Raw genomic sequence first — 17,948 nt, 5'->3', positions numbered from 1 at the left:
TACTCACTGGAGTTTAGAAGAATAACATATTGCAAGATAGAAGGTTCTTACAGGGCTTGACAGGGTAGATGTGGAAAAGTTGTTTCCCCTTGGGGGGGAAGAGTCTAGGACCAGAGGGCATCATCTCAGAATAAGGACAGAGAGCAGGAGGAATTCCTTCTCTCAGAGAGTAGTAAATCTGTGAAATTCTTTGCTGCAGAGGGTTGTCCAGGCTGAAATGTTGAGTATATTCAAGGCTGAGATGGACAGGTTTATAATCAGTAAGGGGAATCAATGGTTATAGATAAAAGGCAGGAGAGTGGAATTGAGGATTATCGCATCAGCCATTTTGTTCATGCCTTATTATGTTTTTACTATGTTAAACATAACGTGCTACAGAGATGTAAATTGTAGTTGTGGTGCTGGTTAAATACCCCTTGTGCTATGCTCACACTGGGACATCTCAGTGAAATATTGAGGGTTCAGCAGCAGACCAAAGATGTGCAGGTTAGGTGGATTGGCCATGCTAAATTGCCCGTAGTGTTCAGGGATGTGTACCTTAGGTGGGTTATAGGAGGATGGGTCTGGGTGGGATGCTCCAAGGGTTGGTGTGGACTTGTTGGGCCAAAGGGCCTGTTCCACACTGTAAGAATTCTATTCTATTCTATTCTAAAGGACTGTGGAATAATCTCTCACAACAACTTTAGCAATGACAGATAATGAAACGTTGCAAATTGAGTCTACCATGGATGAGTCATTGTTTTATAAAGACAGTATAACCAAAGGTGCAGTTTCAGGGATGGGCCACCTTCAGTTTAATCTTCAAAAGTGCAAAACTATTTTGGCAATGGAAATCTGCGAGTAAAACTTTATCTAAATGATAACATGTCCTTGTGTATGATTTAAATTCACCATGTGTGTACAGTCAGGTAGTGATTCCTGTCATCTTGTTTATTGACCTTCCTGCCCGTTCTCAACTAACAAAGAAATAATTCTGCTGGGTCCTCATGAAACGAGGAAGGCATGAAAACCAATAAGAGTCCCTGCTTGGGTACTGGATCAGTCCATTGAGAAGGAGAGGCCAGTACTCAGAATTTGTCTCAAGTTCAAGATGGAGGTTTGCCTCCTCCTATCCAATGTAGGGGATCTAAATAATGGGCAAGGTGGTCTCAACCGATTCATGGTGAGAAATATTTGCAATAAATCCTCACAAAACTTCAGAAAGCATGGACTTAAAAAGGTCTGATTGACTTGTCAATCCCTTTCCCTCCAAAGCCCATGTCCACTCTGTCCTAACATAAACTCTACTCTGCCATCTACCCTTTGAGACAGAGTTTGAGATATGGATGAGCATTTTTCACACTGGAGGAGAGTTGAAATTGGTGTTTCACTGGGATTGGTGTTGGGACCCCGCTCTTACTGATTTATATGATGTTTGGAGATAGTGTTGAGGGCAAATATCGCTAAATTTGCAGATGATACTAAGCTAGGGAGAAGAGAGTGAATTGTAAGGATGATGCTTAGCGACTTCAGATGGACATCGACAAGTTGGCCAAATGGGTAGACACCTGGCAGATGAATTTCAATGCAGAGAAATGTGAGGTAATGCATTCTGGTACAACAAACACGAAGAGACAATACTGGCTCAATGGTACAACTTTGAGGGGAGTACAGGAGCAGAGGGACCTCAGGGTTCAGGTGCAAAACTCTCTGAAGGGGCCAGGCAAGTTGAAACTGTTAAGAAGGTTTATAGGATCCTTGGGTTTATAAATAGAGGCATAAAGTGTAAAAGCAAGAGAGTGATGCTACACCTCTATGGATCATTGGTCTGACCACATTGTATTGTGTTCAGCTCTGAGCACCTTATTTAAGGAAGGATGTTAAAACCCTGGAGAGAGTTTAAAGGACACTTACCTGAATACTAGGCATGAAGGATTTTAGATACAAGGCTAGAGAACTTGGATTTATTCTCCTTGGGACAGAGAAGATTAAGGGGAGACTCTCTTGAGGTGTTCAAAATTATGAACAATTTTGACAGGATAAAGAGGGATAATCTGTTTGTATGTCAGTAACTTGGGATTGCAATTTCAAGATTGTCAGCAAGAAAGCCAGGAGTGAGATGAGGAGAAACTTCTTTACTCAGAGAGTTGTTAGGATTTGGAATGCACTGCCTGGGAGAGTGGTGGAGGCGAATTCTACAGGAGGTTTCAAAGAATCTAGAAAGGGCTGAAGTTAAAGGGTTACGGAGATAGGACTGAAGGATGGGACTAGCTGGGTAGCTCTTTCAGAAGCTGGTACATATACAATGGGTCGAATGGCTTCCATCTATACTGTAAAATTCAATGATTCTAAGTAACTTGTGATTCTCACAAAGGGTTAAAGAGGGGCTGGAGAAATTCACCAATTGTGGAATATTAGATCCTCCCCTTAAAAACCATCACTTTTCCGCTCTTTGCTCCCAGTAACCACATTCATCACGTCCTTTAGATCAGCTGATCTGTGTCTCTAACAACTACCCTCAATGTGTGAGACAAAAACAGAAATTGCTGGAAAGACCCAGCAGGTCTGGCAGCATCTGCGAAGAGAAAGCAGAGTTAATGTTTTGGATCCATTTTGAGTTCAAGTAGGGAACAAAACGTTAACTCTGCTTTCTCTCCACAGCCAAACAGCGCTTTGTTTTGTTTTATTATGTAACCTGAATATTTATTCATTCCTCGTGCTGGTGTGACTGAGCTGACCAGAGCACACCCAGTTCAAACGGTCTTTTTTCCTCGTGTGAAGTTTTTTTTTTAAATGGGGTTTGCCCTGAGTCAATTGAAACGGTTCCACTGAAACTCACGAACTCAGGAGTGACCGCGGATTGAACCAGGAACTCTCCACACGCTCGCTTACCCATTCCTCCACGTTGGGTCCCACCTCTTCATCAGCGAAGTTCTTTTCCCACAGGATATTCGGCTTCCCGTATTTCCAGATTTTCTGCCGCACTCTTTGAGCGAAGAAAGCAATGATACAAAACGTCAGCGCTGCCAGGAATCCGCAGACAATTGCCACAGCCTGTATCAGCAGGATGCAGAGAGCAGGGGCGGATTAGCACAGGCTCCTGCACACACACGGTTAACAACAAAACTGCTACTAATTTCTGAAGAAGGGTCTAGGCCCGAAACGTCAGCTTTCCTGCTCCTCTGATGCTGCTTGGCCTGCTATGTTCATCCAGCTCTACACCTTGTTATCTCAGATTCTCCAGCATCTGCAGTTCCAACTATCTCTGCTGCTTTGGACTTTCTTTAATGTCTCTCCGTTTAATTATATCCATGCAATTTTCTTACTTGGAAATTGTACTGGGGTCTCTGTCACTCCAACACCTACGTCCGTGTCTACCTTTCTGTCAATGTCTCTCCATGTCCTGTAATCTCTCCAATTTTCTCTGTCTCCATCTCTCTCTCCGCTCTGCTTGCAGCGGTCTGTCATTGTCTCATTCTCAGTCTAATCCTCCTCTCAGTCAGTGCCTTTGGGTTTCTCTGACTTTCTCTCTTTATCTTCTTCCTCAGTCTGTTTCTCTGTCTCTTCAAGTGCCCGTGTCCAGTTGTGTTCCACTCTTTCAACTTGTTACTTCCTCTCGGTCTCTCCTTGCTTTGCTTGTGTCCGTCTTTATCTCACCCTGGTCCTGTCTTTCTGCACCTCTCTGTTTCCCAGGCTTTTATCTTTTCCCACTCCTCTGTTTGTTTTCTATGCTCTGCCTCTCAGATCTTCCCCACCATTCTTTTTCATTACTTATAATGAATAGGAGACAACAACAATACCCTGCATTTATATAGTGCCTTCAAAGCATTCTAAGATTCTTCACAAGGGGCTCCTAATTCAAATGTGACAAGGAGATATTAGTTGATTGGTGTGGACTTGATGGGCCAAATGGCCTGCTTCCACACTGTAGGGATTCTATTAACTTCCAGATTCAAGTGCCACTCCTGGGCTTGATCACAGAAGTGCTGCAATGTTGCAGGTATGATTTTCAGATGCGATGCTGAACCAGGGCCCCAAATACCAGAAATAAAAACAGAGTGCTGGAGAAACTTGGCAGATCTGTCGGGAACCGTGGAGAGACAGAAACAGAGTTAACACTTTGAGTAGCCACAACTCAGTTGTCGAGCTGCTTGGCTGGAGAAAAAGATCTCATGGTGCTGCTTCAAAGAACAGGGAAGTTATCTTGGCCAATAGTTATCCCTCAATTAGTATGTAACACACACACACACAAACAGATAAACAGATTTTCTGGCCATTACAGCATTGACACTTGCTGTGTATAAATTGTATGCCATATTTCCTACAGTACAGCAGTGACTTCACTTTAAAAGCATACATCTGGTGGCGGTAGTGAAAAACACTACAGAAACACAGGTTTTAATTTACTCTGGGAAGGTCAAAGTGGAAGGGTTTAAGGAGGAGAAAGAGGCTTACAAATGGAATTCCAAAGTTTAGAACTGAGGCAAAGGAAAGTCACCAACATGAAATGTGATTAAAATTGAGGAAGATGTTGGCAGGCTTCAAAGGGCTGTGTGGGTGGAGGTTACAGAAATGGGGATTTTATTTTTATTCATTCACAGGATGAGGGCATTGCTGACCAGGCAGCATTTATTGCCCATCCCTAATTGTCCAGAGGACAGTTAAGACTCAACCACATTGCTGTGGGTCTGGAGTTACATGTAGGCCAGACCAGGTAAGGATGGCAGTTTCCTTCCCTAAAGGACATTAGTGAACCAGATGGGTTTTTCCTCCAACAATTGACATTGGGTTCATGGTCATCATTAGATTCTTAATTCCAGATATTTATTAAATCCAAATTCTACCATGGCAGGATTTGAACCCATGTTCTCAGAATGTTATCTGGATTAACAGTCCAATGATAATACCACTAGGCCATCACCTCCCCCTAGCCTGTTGTGGGGTAACCAACTCAAGCTGTTCATTTTCTGGATGGTTCATCACATATCTCATACCTTCAAATGCCCTGTCCCTGCCATTGGTCACATGATACAATCTAGTCTTGTGATCCTCCACCTTCCCTCAGCCAATTGGAAAGGGGGAGTCAAGAACTGTCCATTCAGCATTTCTCTCCATCTCCAATATAAGACCATGAGAAATAGGTACAGGAGTGGGCCATTCAACCCCACGGTTGATGCAATATTCCTCACAACCAGTTTCTTGCCTTTTCTCTGTTACCTCTTGATTCTTGACTGATCAAGAATCCATCCATCCATCCATCTATCGCAGGCTTGAGTATACACAAAGACTCTGTACCCATAGATCTCTTTGGCAAGGATTTCCAAAGACTCTCAAACCTCAGAGAAGAAATTCCTCCTCATCTCAGTGTAAAGTTAGTGCCCCTTTATTTTCAGACTATGCCCTCTGCTCCTAGACTCTTCCATGAGCAGAAACGTCCTCTCAGCATTTACTTTGTCAAGTCCCTTAAGAATCTGATATGTTTCAGTGAGATTTATTTTCATTTTTCTAAACTCCAGTGAGTAGAGTCCCAACCTATTTAGCCGTTGCTCATAAGACAATCCTTCCCATACCTGGGACCATCCCAGTGAACTTTCTCTGAACTGCCTCCAATGAAATAATATCTCTCCTTAAATAAGGGAACCAAAACTGCCCACAGTACTCCAGATGTGGTCTCACCAGCACCTTATACAGTAACAGCAAGACTTGCCTACTCATATACTCCAACCACCTTGAAATAAGGGCGAACATTCAGTTAGCCTTCCTGAAAACCTGCTCTTTAGGAGTATTAAATGAAAGATTTAAAAAAAAATCAACCAAACTTTGCCACCTCAGACAATGCAGCAATTGAAAAGTATAATACTGGGAGTGACAGCCTCAAGTCTCTGGAATGGGGCTAGAGAATCCGTGATCTTCTAACTCAGAGCCAAGATAGAAAGAGTGAGCACTACCACTGAGACAGTTAATTGCAGAGTCTATTTTCATCCCTACAATCCTCTTTGAAATGCCTGCTACTTTGTTTCAAAAAGTGTTCATTTACATGGGAATAAATGCTTTAGCTCTGTTCCCATTCAGTTTATGAACTGCGTTCTCCACTAATAAAGCTTTTATCCATCAAACAGGACTTGTAACTTTCTGATTGAAGGAAAGATGCTACCAAATTGAACCCATCCAACAGGTGGAAACACAACTGGAAACAGTAACTGCTGGAAACATGATCAATTAGCATTGTTAACTCGAATCTTTTTCTTCACAGATGCTGCCACACCTGCTGAGCTTTTCCAGCGACTTCTGTTTTTGTTCAGCATTTGAGAGAGAGCAGGTTGGCACCATGACCCCAGGAGACTATATTTTCTAATATTTTCTTTTTCCATTAACATTAACACATTATTTTTGCATCTTTGAGCCTGCTCCATCATTCATTGGGATCATGGCTGATCTACATGAAATGCACGTTCCCAGTCAATCCCCAAATCCCTTGATTTCTTTTTGAATAATGCAAGATCTTGAGTCTTTTTTGCAATTTTTGGCGTTCTTTCTTTCAGAAGCAATTAACCTTTTTGAATCTGAATCAGTAAATTCCATAGGACCCCTGAATTCATTTCAGTGAGCTCATGTGCAGAATGAATTCCAACAGATTTGTGAAGCGTGATCAACTCTTTCTCAAACTCTGTCAACTGTTTTCCATCGACGAAGGCTTTTCGGGTGAACACCAGTAGCATCTTTTTTTCATTCATTCATGGGATGTGGGCATCTCTGGCTAGGCCAACATTTATTGCCCATCCCTAATTGCCCAGAGGGCAGTTAAGGGTCAACACCATTGCTGTGGGTCTGGAGTCACATGTAGGCCAGACCAGGTAAAGATGGCAGTTTCCTTCCCTAAAAGATCTTAGTGAACCAGATGAGTTTTTCTGACAATTGACAATGGACTCATGGTCATCATTTGACTCTTAATTCCAGATTTTTTTATTACTGAATTTTAATTCCACCATCTGACATGGCAGGATTGGAACCCAGGTTCCTAGAACATTACCAAGGTCTCTGGATTAACAGTCCAGCGATAATACCGCTAGGCCATTGCCTCCCCTGTAAGCTTGTCTCAATCTGACTCCTAACTCTGTGATTACAAAAACACCATCAGACGTGACCACTGGTGATGCTAATGATTAGAAGATGATTTCTCCCAGGTTTGGCTCACCCTGCGACTCCAGCACAATCACAGCTGATTTAGAGATAAACACACTCACAGATACATAGACGCATGCACAGATACACAGAATGCGTGTGTGCACACAAACATATACCAGGGCTTGACAGGAGAATTATCAAGTGGACATATTCCTAGAGCCTGTATATATCTTAATTAATGTTCAGGGATGTTATGACACATCTCTGGAGCAGGTGGGATTTGAATCTGGGCCTCCTGGTCCACAGATAGGGACACTACCACTGCCCATCCAGCCCTGAGAGCTATTCCATTCGTCTAATCTCCCCAAGCCTCTCCTCTTGCTGTTCGTCACTTGACACACCTCCCTTTTTTAGTTATTACTTGTTCTTGGGAAGTGGGTGTCCCTGGTTAAGCCAGCATTTGTTGCACATCACCAAAAGCTGGTGTTGAACTGCCTACAACTACCAAAGAGCTCAATAAACTAATTTTTTATTCCATATTCAATATTAATTATTTGAATTCAAATTTCTCTAGCCGCTCTGGTTATTCAAATTCAGGAATCTTGGGGCAAGAGCAGGCCATTCAGCCCCACAAGCATGCTCTGCTATTCTGGGTCATGGCTGATGATCTATATCTACACCACATTCCCGTGCTGTCCCCACGTCCGTTGATATGAGTAACTAGAAATCTATCGATCTCCGCATTGAACTGAGTTAATGACTGAGTTTCTACCACCCTCAATGATTGAGAATTGCTACAATTTACCATTTGATTGATGAAGTTCCTCTTGCCCTCAGTTCTAAATGGTTTGCCTTTCATTCTGAGTGTGTGCCATTGATTCTAGACCCTCAGTAGAGAAAATATCCTTTCTGTACCCACCCTGTCGATCCCTTTAAGAAATCAGTCTGTTTCTATGAGATTGTCCCTCATTCTTCTGAACTCCAGAGAACTGAGGCTCAGCTTCCTCAATCTCTCCTGATTGGAGAGTTCCACTCTCCCAAAAATCAGGCAGGTGAGCCTCTGCTGCACTCTCTCAGCAGCAAGTAAATCCTTCCTTAGGCAAAGAGGCCAAAACCACACACAGTACTTCAGGTGCTGTCTCACTGAAGAATATAGATCATTGATACAAAACAGCTTTACTTCTGTACTCAAACCCTCTTGCAATAAAGGCTAATGTGTCATTTGCCTTCAGAATTACCTGCTGCACAATTGCATGCTAACCTTCAGTGACTCTGAACAAGGTCACCTTTGGACATCAACACTTTCCAATCTCTCACCATTCGAAAATACTCTGCACCTTCATAACCTCATACTTAGTCATTTAGCCATGATCAGTGTACAGTGGCAGCAGTGTGGACCATCTACAAGAAGCACTACAGCAATTCACCAGGACTTCTTAGACAGTACCTTCCAAACCTGAAACTTCCATCACCTCAAAAGACAAGGGCAACAGATACGTGGGAAAACCACCACCCACAAGTTCCCCTCCAAGCCACACACCATCCTGACTTGGAAATATATCGCAGCTCTTTTATGTCAATGAATCAAAATTCTGGAACTCTCTCCCTAACATCAAACAAATTACAGCCAGTGCACAGGTGAAGAAAAAGATATAAAAGACTAGAAAATTGGGGCCTTTATCTCAATGGGTCTGGAATACAAAGGGACGGAGATTATATTCCTGCTGTAAAGATTCTTGTTCAGACCCCATCTGGAGAGGTTACTGCACTCAATTTCAGATATCACAATTCAGGAAGAAGATAATGGCCTTGGTGCAGGGCAGGTTGAACAGAATGACAGCTGAGTTAAAAGGGTTAGGTTATGAAGATTAATTGTGTAGATTGCGGTATTCATGGTTAAAGAGTGATGTAATTGGGATGTTTATGATCATGGGAGTTGTTTAGCTCATTGCCTGGTTTGCACTGGAGGATAACACCAACAGCGTGGGTTCAATTGTCACATTGGCTGCATTTACCCTGAAGGACACTTCTTCTCAACCTCTCCCCTTGCCTGAGGTATGGTGACTTTAGATTAAACCACCACCAGTCATCTTTCTCTCTCTCTCTCCAAGCAGAGAGCAATCTTATCATTGTCAGGGACTGTAGCGACTACAGCTTTATTTATGACCACGAAAGGATTTAATAGGGCAAATGAAGAGAAACTATTACCTAAGTATTTATGTTTCTGGTGGGTGGGGGGGAGTGGAGGCATGTCTGGAACAAGGGGAGTCAGGGTGATCTCTGGAAACACTTCCTGACATAAATGGGAGTGGGAACCTCAGACAATGTCCCACAAAAAGCGGAGATGATTGTCCAACGGACTGTTGTTAGGTAAGACTATAAACAATATGGAGCATCGGTAGGGAAATAGGGCAGCCAGGAGGGAAATGATTAGTGGGAGAGAATTGAGAATGGCCACTGCTTATATTCCATTCCTATGATTGAGTTGGTTAATGTAGAGCGGGGTGAAACCAAAACATTTCCTGGAGTTTACAATGTGGGATTTAAAAAAAAATATTGAGCCATTGTGAAATCATAAAAATTGTCACTTTTTAGCAATAAATTGCACAAGCAAGGTAGAATGAGTTTCTATTTTACCAAAGCCTGAGACATCACAGCTGTAATAAAATGTGACTCACCTCCTGAGGATCCACAATACAATAGTGGTATAGATACTCGTTAGTCAACATCATACCAGCTCCAGTTGAATAAAACTGGGCGCATAACATTCTCATCTGGGTATAGTACAACGATCCTCCACTTCCGGCTGTTGGATTGACTCCCATGATGTATACAATGCTGGCAATCAGCTCCAAGCCTCCAAGGATAGCGCTGAATATGAGTAACAACAAGTAAAACTTGCGGGTTCTGGAGTTTTGGGACTTGCTGACACTGGCAATGAAGAAGGCCAAGACAGCGATAAATGAAATGGCTGCCATCGCAATCATGAAGCCAGTGGCAGCCCTGGGGTCAGTGTGGCCGCCATAGCCATACCCTCCCATTCCCGGGTAATAGCCACTACCCCCCATGCCAGGGTAATATCCTCCTCCCATCCCTGGGTAGTACCCACCTCCCATGCCACCCATCATTCCACCCATGCCATAACCATAGCCATACTGCCATTGCAACGTTGATGCCACACAGGCAAAGATGGCAAGACACAGGATTATGACAATGCCCTCTAAAATGCGGATGATTCCTGGTGGGGAGCTCCATTTGTAGAAGTGTTGTGGCTTCTCCTCAATGTAATATGAGCCTGGTGGAGGGGATTGCATATCATATTCATAACTCCCCATGGAGGCTCTGTGTGGGAAAGGTTGGGTGAAATTACTCGGGCTATAGGCAGGGGGGCTCCCCAGGGGTCGGCTCTCATACATCGTGATGGTACGTCCTAGGCAAATACTTCACAGTTGTTGACAAGACCTGGAATCAAACACAATAAAGGAGGAACATTTACCTGTAGATCAAGTTAACAGCCATGTATTAAGCAATGGATGAGACTGATTACTTGCATTCAAATACCAAAACACTCAACAATCAGTTTTGGACTAAAGCTCCTCAGCCACTCACACTCTTATGACTTGATCCACATTTTCAATTTCAAGTAATGCCAGATGATGGGAGTGAATGGCCTCAAAGTCCACCAGCAGACAGCTTTGTGCTTATTCTGGGGGTACTAGGTGACCTCAATATCCAAGAGGTGAGAGGTCAGACCTGATCAACTTTGGTCAAACATGTAATGTCTTTAAAGTTAACAAATTAACATTCGGGAACTTTCAAACTGGGTAGGAGTAAGTTGGCTTTCGACGAGAGTTACAGAAACATGTAGCACAAAGGGAGGCCATTCAACCCATTTGGGTCTGTGCTAGCACTTTAAAAACAAAAATACCAATTAATTCCATTGACCTGCTTTTTCACAGTTGCCATACAAACTAGTGATAGTGTAAAAATGAATTTGTTCTTGACGAAATTTACCAAATTTGACTTAAAGTATTAACTTGGGTGGTTATCTACCTCACTTAGTATGAGTTTAGTATTGTTATGTGCCCTCCAAAATAAATTAATTGTTAATTTAAGTTAACAAGGTGTAGAGCTGGATGAACACAGCAGGCCAAGCAGCATCATAGGAGCAGAAAGGCTGACGTTTCGGGCCTAGACCCTTCATCAGAAATGGGGGAGGGGAAGGGGGTTCTGAAATAAATAGGGAGAGAGGGGGAGGCGGATAGAAGATGGATAGAGGAGAAGATAGGTGGAGAGGAAACAGACAGGTCAAAGAGGCAGGGATGGAACCAGTAAAGGTGAGTGTAGGTGGGGAGTTAGGGAGGGGATAGGTCAGTCCAGGGAGGACGGACAGGTCAAGGGGGCAGGATGAGGTTAGTAGGTAGGAGATGGGGGTGCGGCTTGAGGTGGGAGGAGGGGATAGGTGGGAGGAAGAACAGGTTAGGGAGGCGGGGACGAGCTGGGCTGGTTTTGGGATGCAGTAGCGGGAGGGGAGATTTTGAAGCTTGTGAAATCCACATTGAGGCCAACGGGCTGCAGGGTTCCCAAGCGGAATATGAGTTGCTGTTCCTGCAACCTTCGGGTGGCATCGTTGTGGCACTGCAGGAGGCCCAGGATGGACATGTCGTCTGAGGAATGGGAGGGGGAGTTGAAATGGTTCGCAACTGGGAGGTGCAGTTGTTTATTGCGAACCAAGCATAGGTGTTCTGCAAAGCGGTCCCCGAGCCTCCGCTTGGTTTCCCCGATGTAGAGGAGGCCACAACGGGAACAACGGATGTAGTATACCACATTAGCAGATGTGCAGGTGAACATCTGCTTGATGTGGAAAGTCTTCTTGGGGCCTGGGATGGGGGTGAGGGAGGAGGTGCGGGGGCAGGTGTAGCACTTCCTGCACTTGCAGGGAAAAGTGCCGGGTGTGGTGGGGCTGGAGGGGAGTGTGGAGCGGACAAGGCAGTCACGGAGAGAGCGGTCCCTCCAGAAAGCAGACAAGGGTGGGGAGGGAAAAATGTCTTTGGTGGTGGGGTCGGATTGCAGATGGCGGAAGTGTCGGAGGATGATGCGTCGGATCTGGAGGTTGGTAGGGTGGTACGTGAGGACAAGGGGGATTCTGTTTTGGTTGTTATTGTGGGGAAGGGGTGTGAGGGATGAGTTGCAGGAAATGCGGGAGACACGGTGGAGGACGTTCTCGACCACTGATGGGGGGAAGTTGCAGTCCTTGAAAAACGAGGACATCTGAGATGTACGGGAGTGGAATACCTCATCCTGGGAGCAGATGCGACAGAGGTGAAGGACTCCTCTCCACCTATCTTCTACTCCATCCATCTTCTATCCGCCTCCCCCTCTCTCCCTACTTATTTCAGAACACCCTTCCCCTCCCCCATTTCTGATGAAGGGTCTAGGCCCGAAACATCAGCCTTCCTGCTCCTATGATGCTGCTTGGCCTGCTGTGTTCATCCAGCTCTACACCTTATTATCTCAGATTCTCCAGCATCTGCAGTTCCTACTATCTCTAATTGTTAATTTAGTCCTGATAATTACTTATCAAAATTGAAGTCCCAGTTTATTTGAAATAGTTCATCTGATCTATCCCAGAATGCTGAGGGAGGCATACGAGGAAATTCCTGGGACCTTGTACAAAATCTTTGTATTCCCTTCAGTCATAGGAGAGGTCCCAGAGGACTGGAGAATAGCCAATGTTGTTTCTTTGTTTAAGAAGGCCAATAGTGATAATCCAGGAAATTAGAGGCCGGTGAGTCTTATGTCAGTGGCAGGGAAATTATTGGAGAAGATTCTTAAGGATAGGATTTACTCACATTTGGAAAAATATGGACATATTTGTGATAGGCAGTGTGGCTTTGTGCGGGAGAGGTTGTGTGGCACAAAAGATTGAGTTTTTGAGGAAGTGACAAAGATAATTGACGAGGTAGGGTGGTAGATATTGTCGATATGGACTTTAGCAAGGCCTTTGACAAGGTCCTTCATAGCAGGCTGATAGAAGACAGACAGTAGAGGTGGAAGGGTGTTTTTCTGACTGAAGATCTATGACCAGTGGTGTTTTGCAGCGATCTATTATATATAAATATATAGAATGTAGGTAGCCTTATTAGTAAGTTTGCGGGTGACATAAAGATTGGGGAAGCTACAGATAGTGAGGAGGATTGGCAGAAAATACAGCAGGATATAGATAGGCTGGAGACTTGGGCAGGAAAATGGCAGATGGAGTTTAATCTGAACAAATGCAAGATCTAATGCAGGGGGATGTATACAATAAATCATAGAATCCCTACAGTGTGGAAGCAGACCATCAAGACCATACTGATTCTCCAAAGAGCCCTCCATCCCATCCCTGCAACCTCACATTTTTCCCCACGGCTAATCCACCCAACATATACATCCCTGGACACTATGGGCATTTTAACATGGTCAATCCACCTTAACCTACACATCTTTGAACTGTGGGAGGAAACCAGAAAACCCAGAGAAAACCCACATGGAATAGGGACAATGTGCAGACTCCACACACACAGTCACCCGAGGGTGGTATCAAACCCAGGTCCATGCCACTATAAGGCATCAGTGCTAACCACTGAGCCACCATGACCCCACCATAAATGGCAAAACCCTTAGAAACATCAACATATAGAGGGATCTAGGTGCACAGGTCCACAGTCCCCTGAAAGTGGATAAGGTGGACAAGAAGCCATATGGGATGTTTGCCTTCATTGGTCAGTGCATAGAGTAAAAAAATTGGCAAGTCATGTTGCAGCTGTACAGAACTTTAGTTAGGACGCATTTGGAATATTGTGTACAGTTCTGGTTGTCTCACTCCCAGAAGTATGTGGAAGCTTCGGAGAGAGTACGGAAACAGTTTACTAGGATGTCTCCTGGTTTGGGGGATATTAGCTGTAAAGAGAGATTGGAAAAACTTGCTTTCTTTTCACTTGAAGGCTGAGGGGCAACTTAATAGAAGTTTACACAATTATGAGAGGCATGGATAGAATGAATAGTCAGAATCTTTTACCCAGGGTAGAAATGACAATTACTAGAGGTTTAAGGTAAAAGGGGGTAAGTTTAAAGGAGATGTGAGAGGCAAGTTGTTTTTTACACAGAGGGTGGTATGTGCCTGGAATGTGCTGCCAGAGGAGGTGGTGGAGGCAGATTTAATAGCAACATTTAAGAGGCATCTTGGCAGATATATGAATAGGCAGGAAATAGAGGTACACGGACAATGCAGAACCCAAAGGTTCTAGTTTAGAAAGGCATCATGTATCATTGAAGTTTTGGTAGGTTGAAGGGCCTGTTCCTGTTCTGTACTGTTCTTTTTCTTTGATTTAAATTGGTAGCAGCTACATTTTAGTTATTTATCAAGTGTATTTTAAGCACTTGCTACTTGCTTACTAAGCTTAACTGTGTTGAATCAAATGGTGCTGGAAAAACTCACCTTATCAGTCAGCATTTGTGGAGAAAGGAGGCATGTTAATTATTTACTAAACCTAAGTTAGACTTGCCTTGTTTGTTTAGTTTTAATGTTGCAGCCCTATTTGAAAATAAAGCTACTTTGTTCATTGGGATCCCCATTTAAAATTATGGGAATAACTGAACCAGAATCCATTATGTTCATTTTACTTTCTGCTGAAGGTACTGAAAATGTGATATTTTTTCACTTTACCCTGCAATAATTTTCCTGAGAGAAGGAACCCCTTATCCAGTCCAGACCTGTAAGTGATGCGGCATGATGGCTTGGTGGTTAATATTTCTGCCTCCCAGCGCCAGGGACTCAGGTTCAATTCCAGCCTCAGACATCTGTCTGTGTGGAGTTTGCACATTCTCCCTATTTCTGCATGGGTTTGTACTCTGGATTCCTCCCACAGTCCAAAGCTGTGTAGGTTAGGGGGATTGGCCATGCTGAATTGCCCAAAGAGTCCTGGGATGTGCAGGCAGGGTGGGTTACCCGAGGGAATTGCAGGGTTACAGGGATTGGGTGAGTCTGGGTGAGATGCTCTTCAGAGAGTCAGTGTGGACTTGGGCCGAATGGCCTGTTTGCGCACTGTAGGAATTCTATGAAAGGACTCTAGCCACACACCAATGGAGGTGCTGATCTCCACTGAGGTGGTACAGCAAGTCCCTCAGGTTGCTGCATGTTATTCTAGATGTCAGCATCTCAAGGTGACTAGAGGCAGGTCAAAAAAATCCAACCACATCTGTTTTGAAAAAAGGCTCAAGTCTCCAGGGTAGGATTTTGAAACCAGGACCCACTGAGGCAAAGGCTCTGTTACCTCTGGAGCAGAGCTGACACCTTGAACTGCTCAGAATTTAACCCTAAACAAGAACGACTGACAGCTTCTTGAGCTCCAATTGATTCCGGATCCAATTGGTCAATAAAAACAGGAATGCCCAGTGGGACTGGGATTTTGTCCTACGGGTTTGAGGAATGAGTTTAGTAAACTCTTGGTTAGGGTGATTAGTTAGATGCCAGTCTGTTAAATTCCTGACACAGGAGATGGCTAGATCATATGCTGAACTGCCACTCAGTGAAGCCCAGGCTTCCACTACATGTACTTCAGAATAGTTGCTGATTCTGGACTGGAAAACTCTCCTAAGCCACTTGCAGTAATTTTTCTTTCCCCGCAGAGAGTTAATGTCAACTTTGGAGATAAATCAGAGAAGCTGGGACTATTCTCCTTGGAGAGAAGAGCTTCAAATTCCTCAAGAGTGTGGATCCAGTAGGACTAAGAGGAACTGTCCCTGCACCCATACAGAAGAAGATTAGGAGGGCACAGATCCAAAGTGATCACCAAAACAGTAAAGTGTGATTGTAAGAAGGAAATATTTCACATAGTGAGTGCTGAGGAGCTGTCTGAGGACTGACTGGGACAGGTTCAGTTGTGGCTCTCAAGAGGTAATTAAATGATTATTTAAATGGAAACCGTTTACAGGGCAACTGGGAGAAGGCCGGAGAATGGCACAGAGTCAGAATTCACATTGGCAGAGTCGGCTTGTACCATAACAATTGTGAAAGCCTGTTGGCTCTCATTCAGGACTGAAACTTCCCAGAATGATCAACCAGCTCACTTCAATTTGAAAGACTATATTTGACAAATGTTTAATCAAGTCACACAAATTTACAGCAAATCTCCCAAAGCCTGTAACTAAATACAATTTCATTTCTCAGCTCAGGATTGATACAAATTGCCAGAAATTGGAACAGGCTTGCTCCCAGGTTTGTCTGGACAATGTGAAACTCTCTCAGCGCACAGTTGGAACCGGGACACAATCCGCTTTTCTCTTCGGAACAATAACAGTCAGCGATCTCCCACTGAATGGGGATTCTTTGTCTTTCTCTCTCTCTATAAATTCCCACATTGCTACAGTTCCCAACTTCCCACTCCTCTCTAAGTTAGTCACCTGTTGAGCCGGCCGCTCTAACCCCCAGTTTCACTCTATCTTTACATTTCGATGCTCAGAAAGAAGCGACACTAAACAGACAGAAAGTTGAAACGATCGGGGAGTTCCCGGCTCGAAATCTCCCAACGTGTACATTTCCCTCTGGCCCTTACCTTGTCCACTCTGAGCCAGTATCACTCTGGAGGGGGCGTAGAGGGGGGTCTGAAAGCATCCACTGCTGTCCTTTTATCCCACTGAAGGGGGGAAAGAGGTTGATCCCCCTGAGATGCACTCCGCTGTAGCCAAGATCGAAGACTTTACTGGCCACCTGAAGATGTTTACACCTCTCTCTGTGTGTGTGTGTGGCTCGTTCTGACTCCGAGAGTCTCAGTCTCTGCTACTGAGAAGGAAAATGGCAGCGACAAGGGATTAATCATTGACCCGAGAAAAACAAACTGCAGCCAGAGAGGAGGCGAAAGTTCAGGTTCACTCCATCACCATCACCCCGCCCAGCTGCCAATTGCAAACAGAGCCTTGCTTTGGGGAATCGGTGGAAGGGACCCATTCAGGAACCCCTTTCCCCTCCCAGCAATCCTCACCGACAAGAACACGGAGTGAAGTGGAGCAAACCCGGGAGAAATGGAGGTTATACCAAGACAGTTCCACCTGTAAAACTGGACAGGGCGGCCTCAACCACACCAAGATTTTATTAAACCACAATCAGCCCCAGTACATACTGAATACTCAACCACTGTTTCGTAAATAAATACAGAAACCAAACCGGATAAATCGATTTCAGTTCAGAAGAAGCCATTTCGGACTTAAAACGTTAACTCTCTCTTTCTCTACAGATGCTGCCAGACCCGCTGAGTTTCTCCAGCGATTTCTGTTTTTATTATTGAAGACAGCCTGGCTTTGTAGTAAAAACCGAAAGTACTGCAGAGGCTGTAAATCAGAAGCAAAAAAAAACACTAGTTGCTGAAAAAGCTCAGCAGGTCTGGCAGCATTTGTGGAGAGAAATCAGAGTTAACGTTTCGGGTCCAGGCATCCTTCCTCAGAACCGCAACTAACGTACTGAGCTACAGTAAATCGTATTTCATCCCTCCGCGATCTAGCAAAAGCAAATCATTCACCCGCATTATTTTGCAGACTTCGAACTGTTCCCCTGGAAATGTGCAGGTTTGGGGTTTGAGATAACAAGGTGTAGAGCTGGATGAACACAGCAGGCCAAGCAGCATCAGAGGAGCAGGAAAGCTGACGTTTTGGGCCTAGACCCTTCTTCAGAAATGGGGGAGGGGAAGGGGGTTCTGAAATAAATAGGGCAGTGGGAGAGAGTTCCCCTGAGGTTTGTCGGGAGGGAGGAGGGTAACTTCTTCAGGCTAGGCATCCTTAGAAGAGGCTTCGCAGTGGGGTTAAAATTG

The 17,948-nt window shown here is 44.3% G+C and overlaps 2 protein-coding genes across 2 annotated transcripts in view; both read right to left on the bottom strand.

Moving 5' to 3' along the window:
* Positions 1-17,101, bottom strand: part of si:ch73-61d6.3 (occludin) — a 36,390-nt gene extending 19,289 nt beyond the window's left edge. The window contains exons 1-3 of the mRNA XM_048614312.1: positions 16,701-17,101; positions 9,783-10,566; positions 2,872-3,033 (exon numbers count right to left, since the gene is read on the bottom strand). Coding sequence (XP_048470269.1) covers positions 2,872-3,033; positions 9,783-10,520 — 900 coding nt within the window. The 5' untranslated portion in view covers positions 10,521-10,566; positions 16,701-17,101. The remainder of the gene's footprint in view (positions 1-2,871; positions 3,034-9,782; positions 10,567-16,700) is intronic.
* The window catches only part of LOC109916735 (small conductance calcium-activated potassium channel protein 2), a 221,531-nt gene that overhangs the window by 58,227 nt on the left and 145,356 nt on the right, over positions 1-17,948 (bottom strand). The gene's annotated exons all lie outside the window — the stretch shown is intronic.

This window comes from Rhincodon typus, chromosome 29 (assembly GCF_021869965.1).
Source record: "Rhincodon typus isolate 14 chromosome 29, sRhiTyp1.1, whole genome shotgun sequence".
In the NCBI taxonomy this organism is placed as follows: domain Eukaryota; kingdom Metazoa; phylum Chordata; class Chondrichthyes; order Orectolobiformes; family Rhincodontidae; genus Rhincodon; species Rhincodon typus.
Note: the sequence above shows the minus strand (reverse complement) of the source record. Positions and strands in the feature narration are given on the sequence as shown.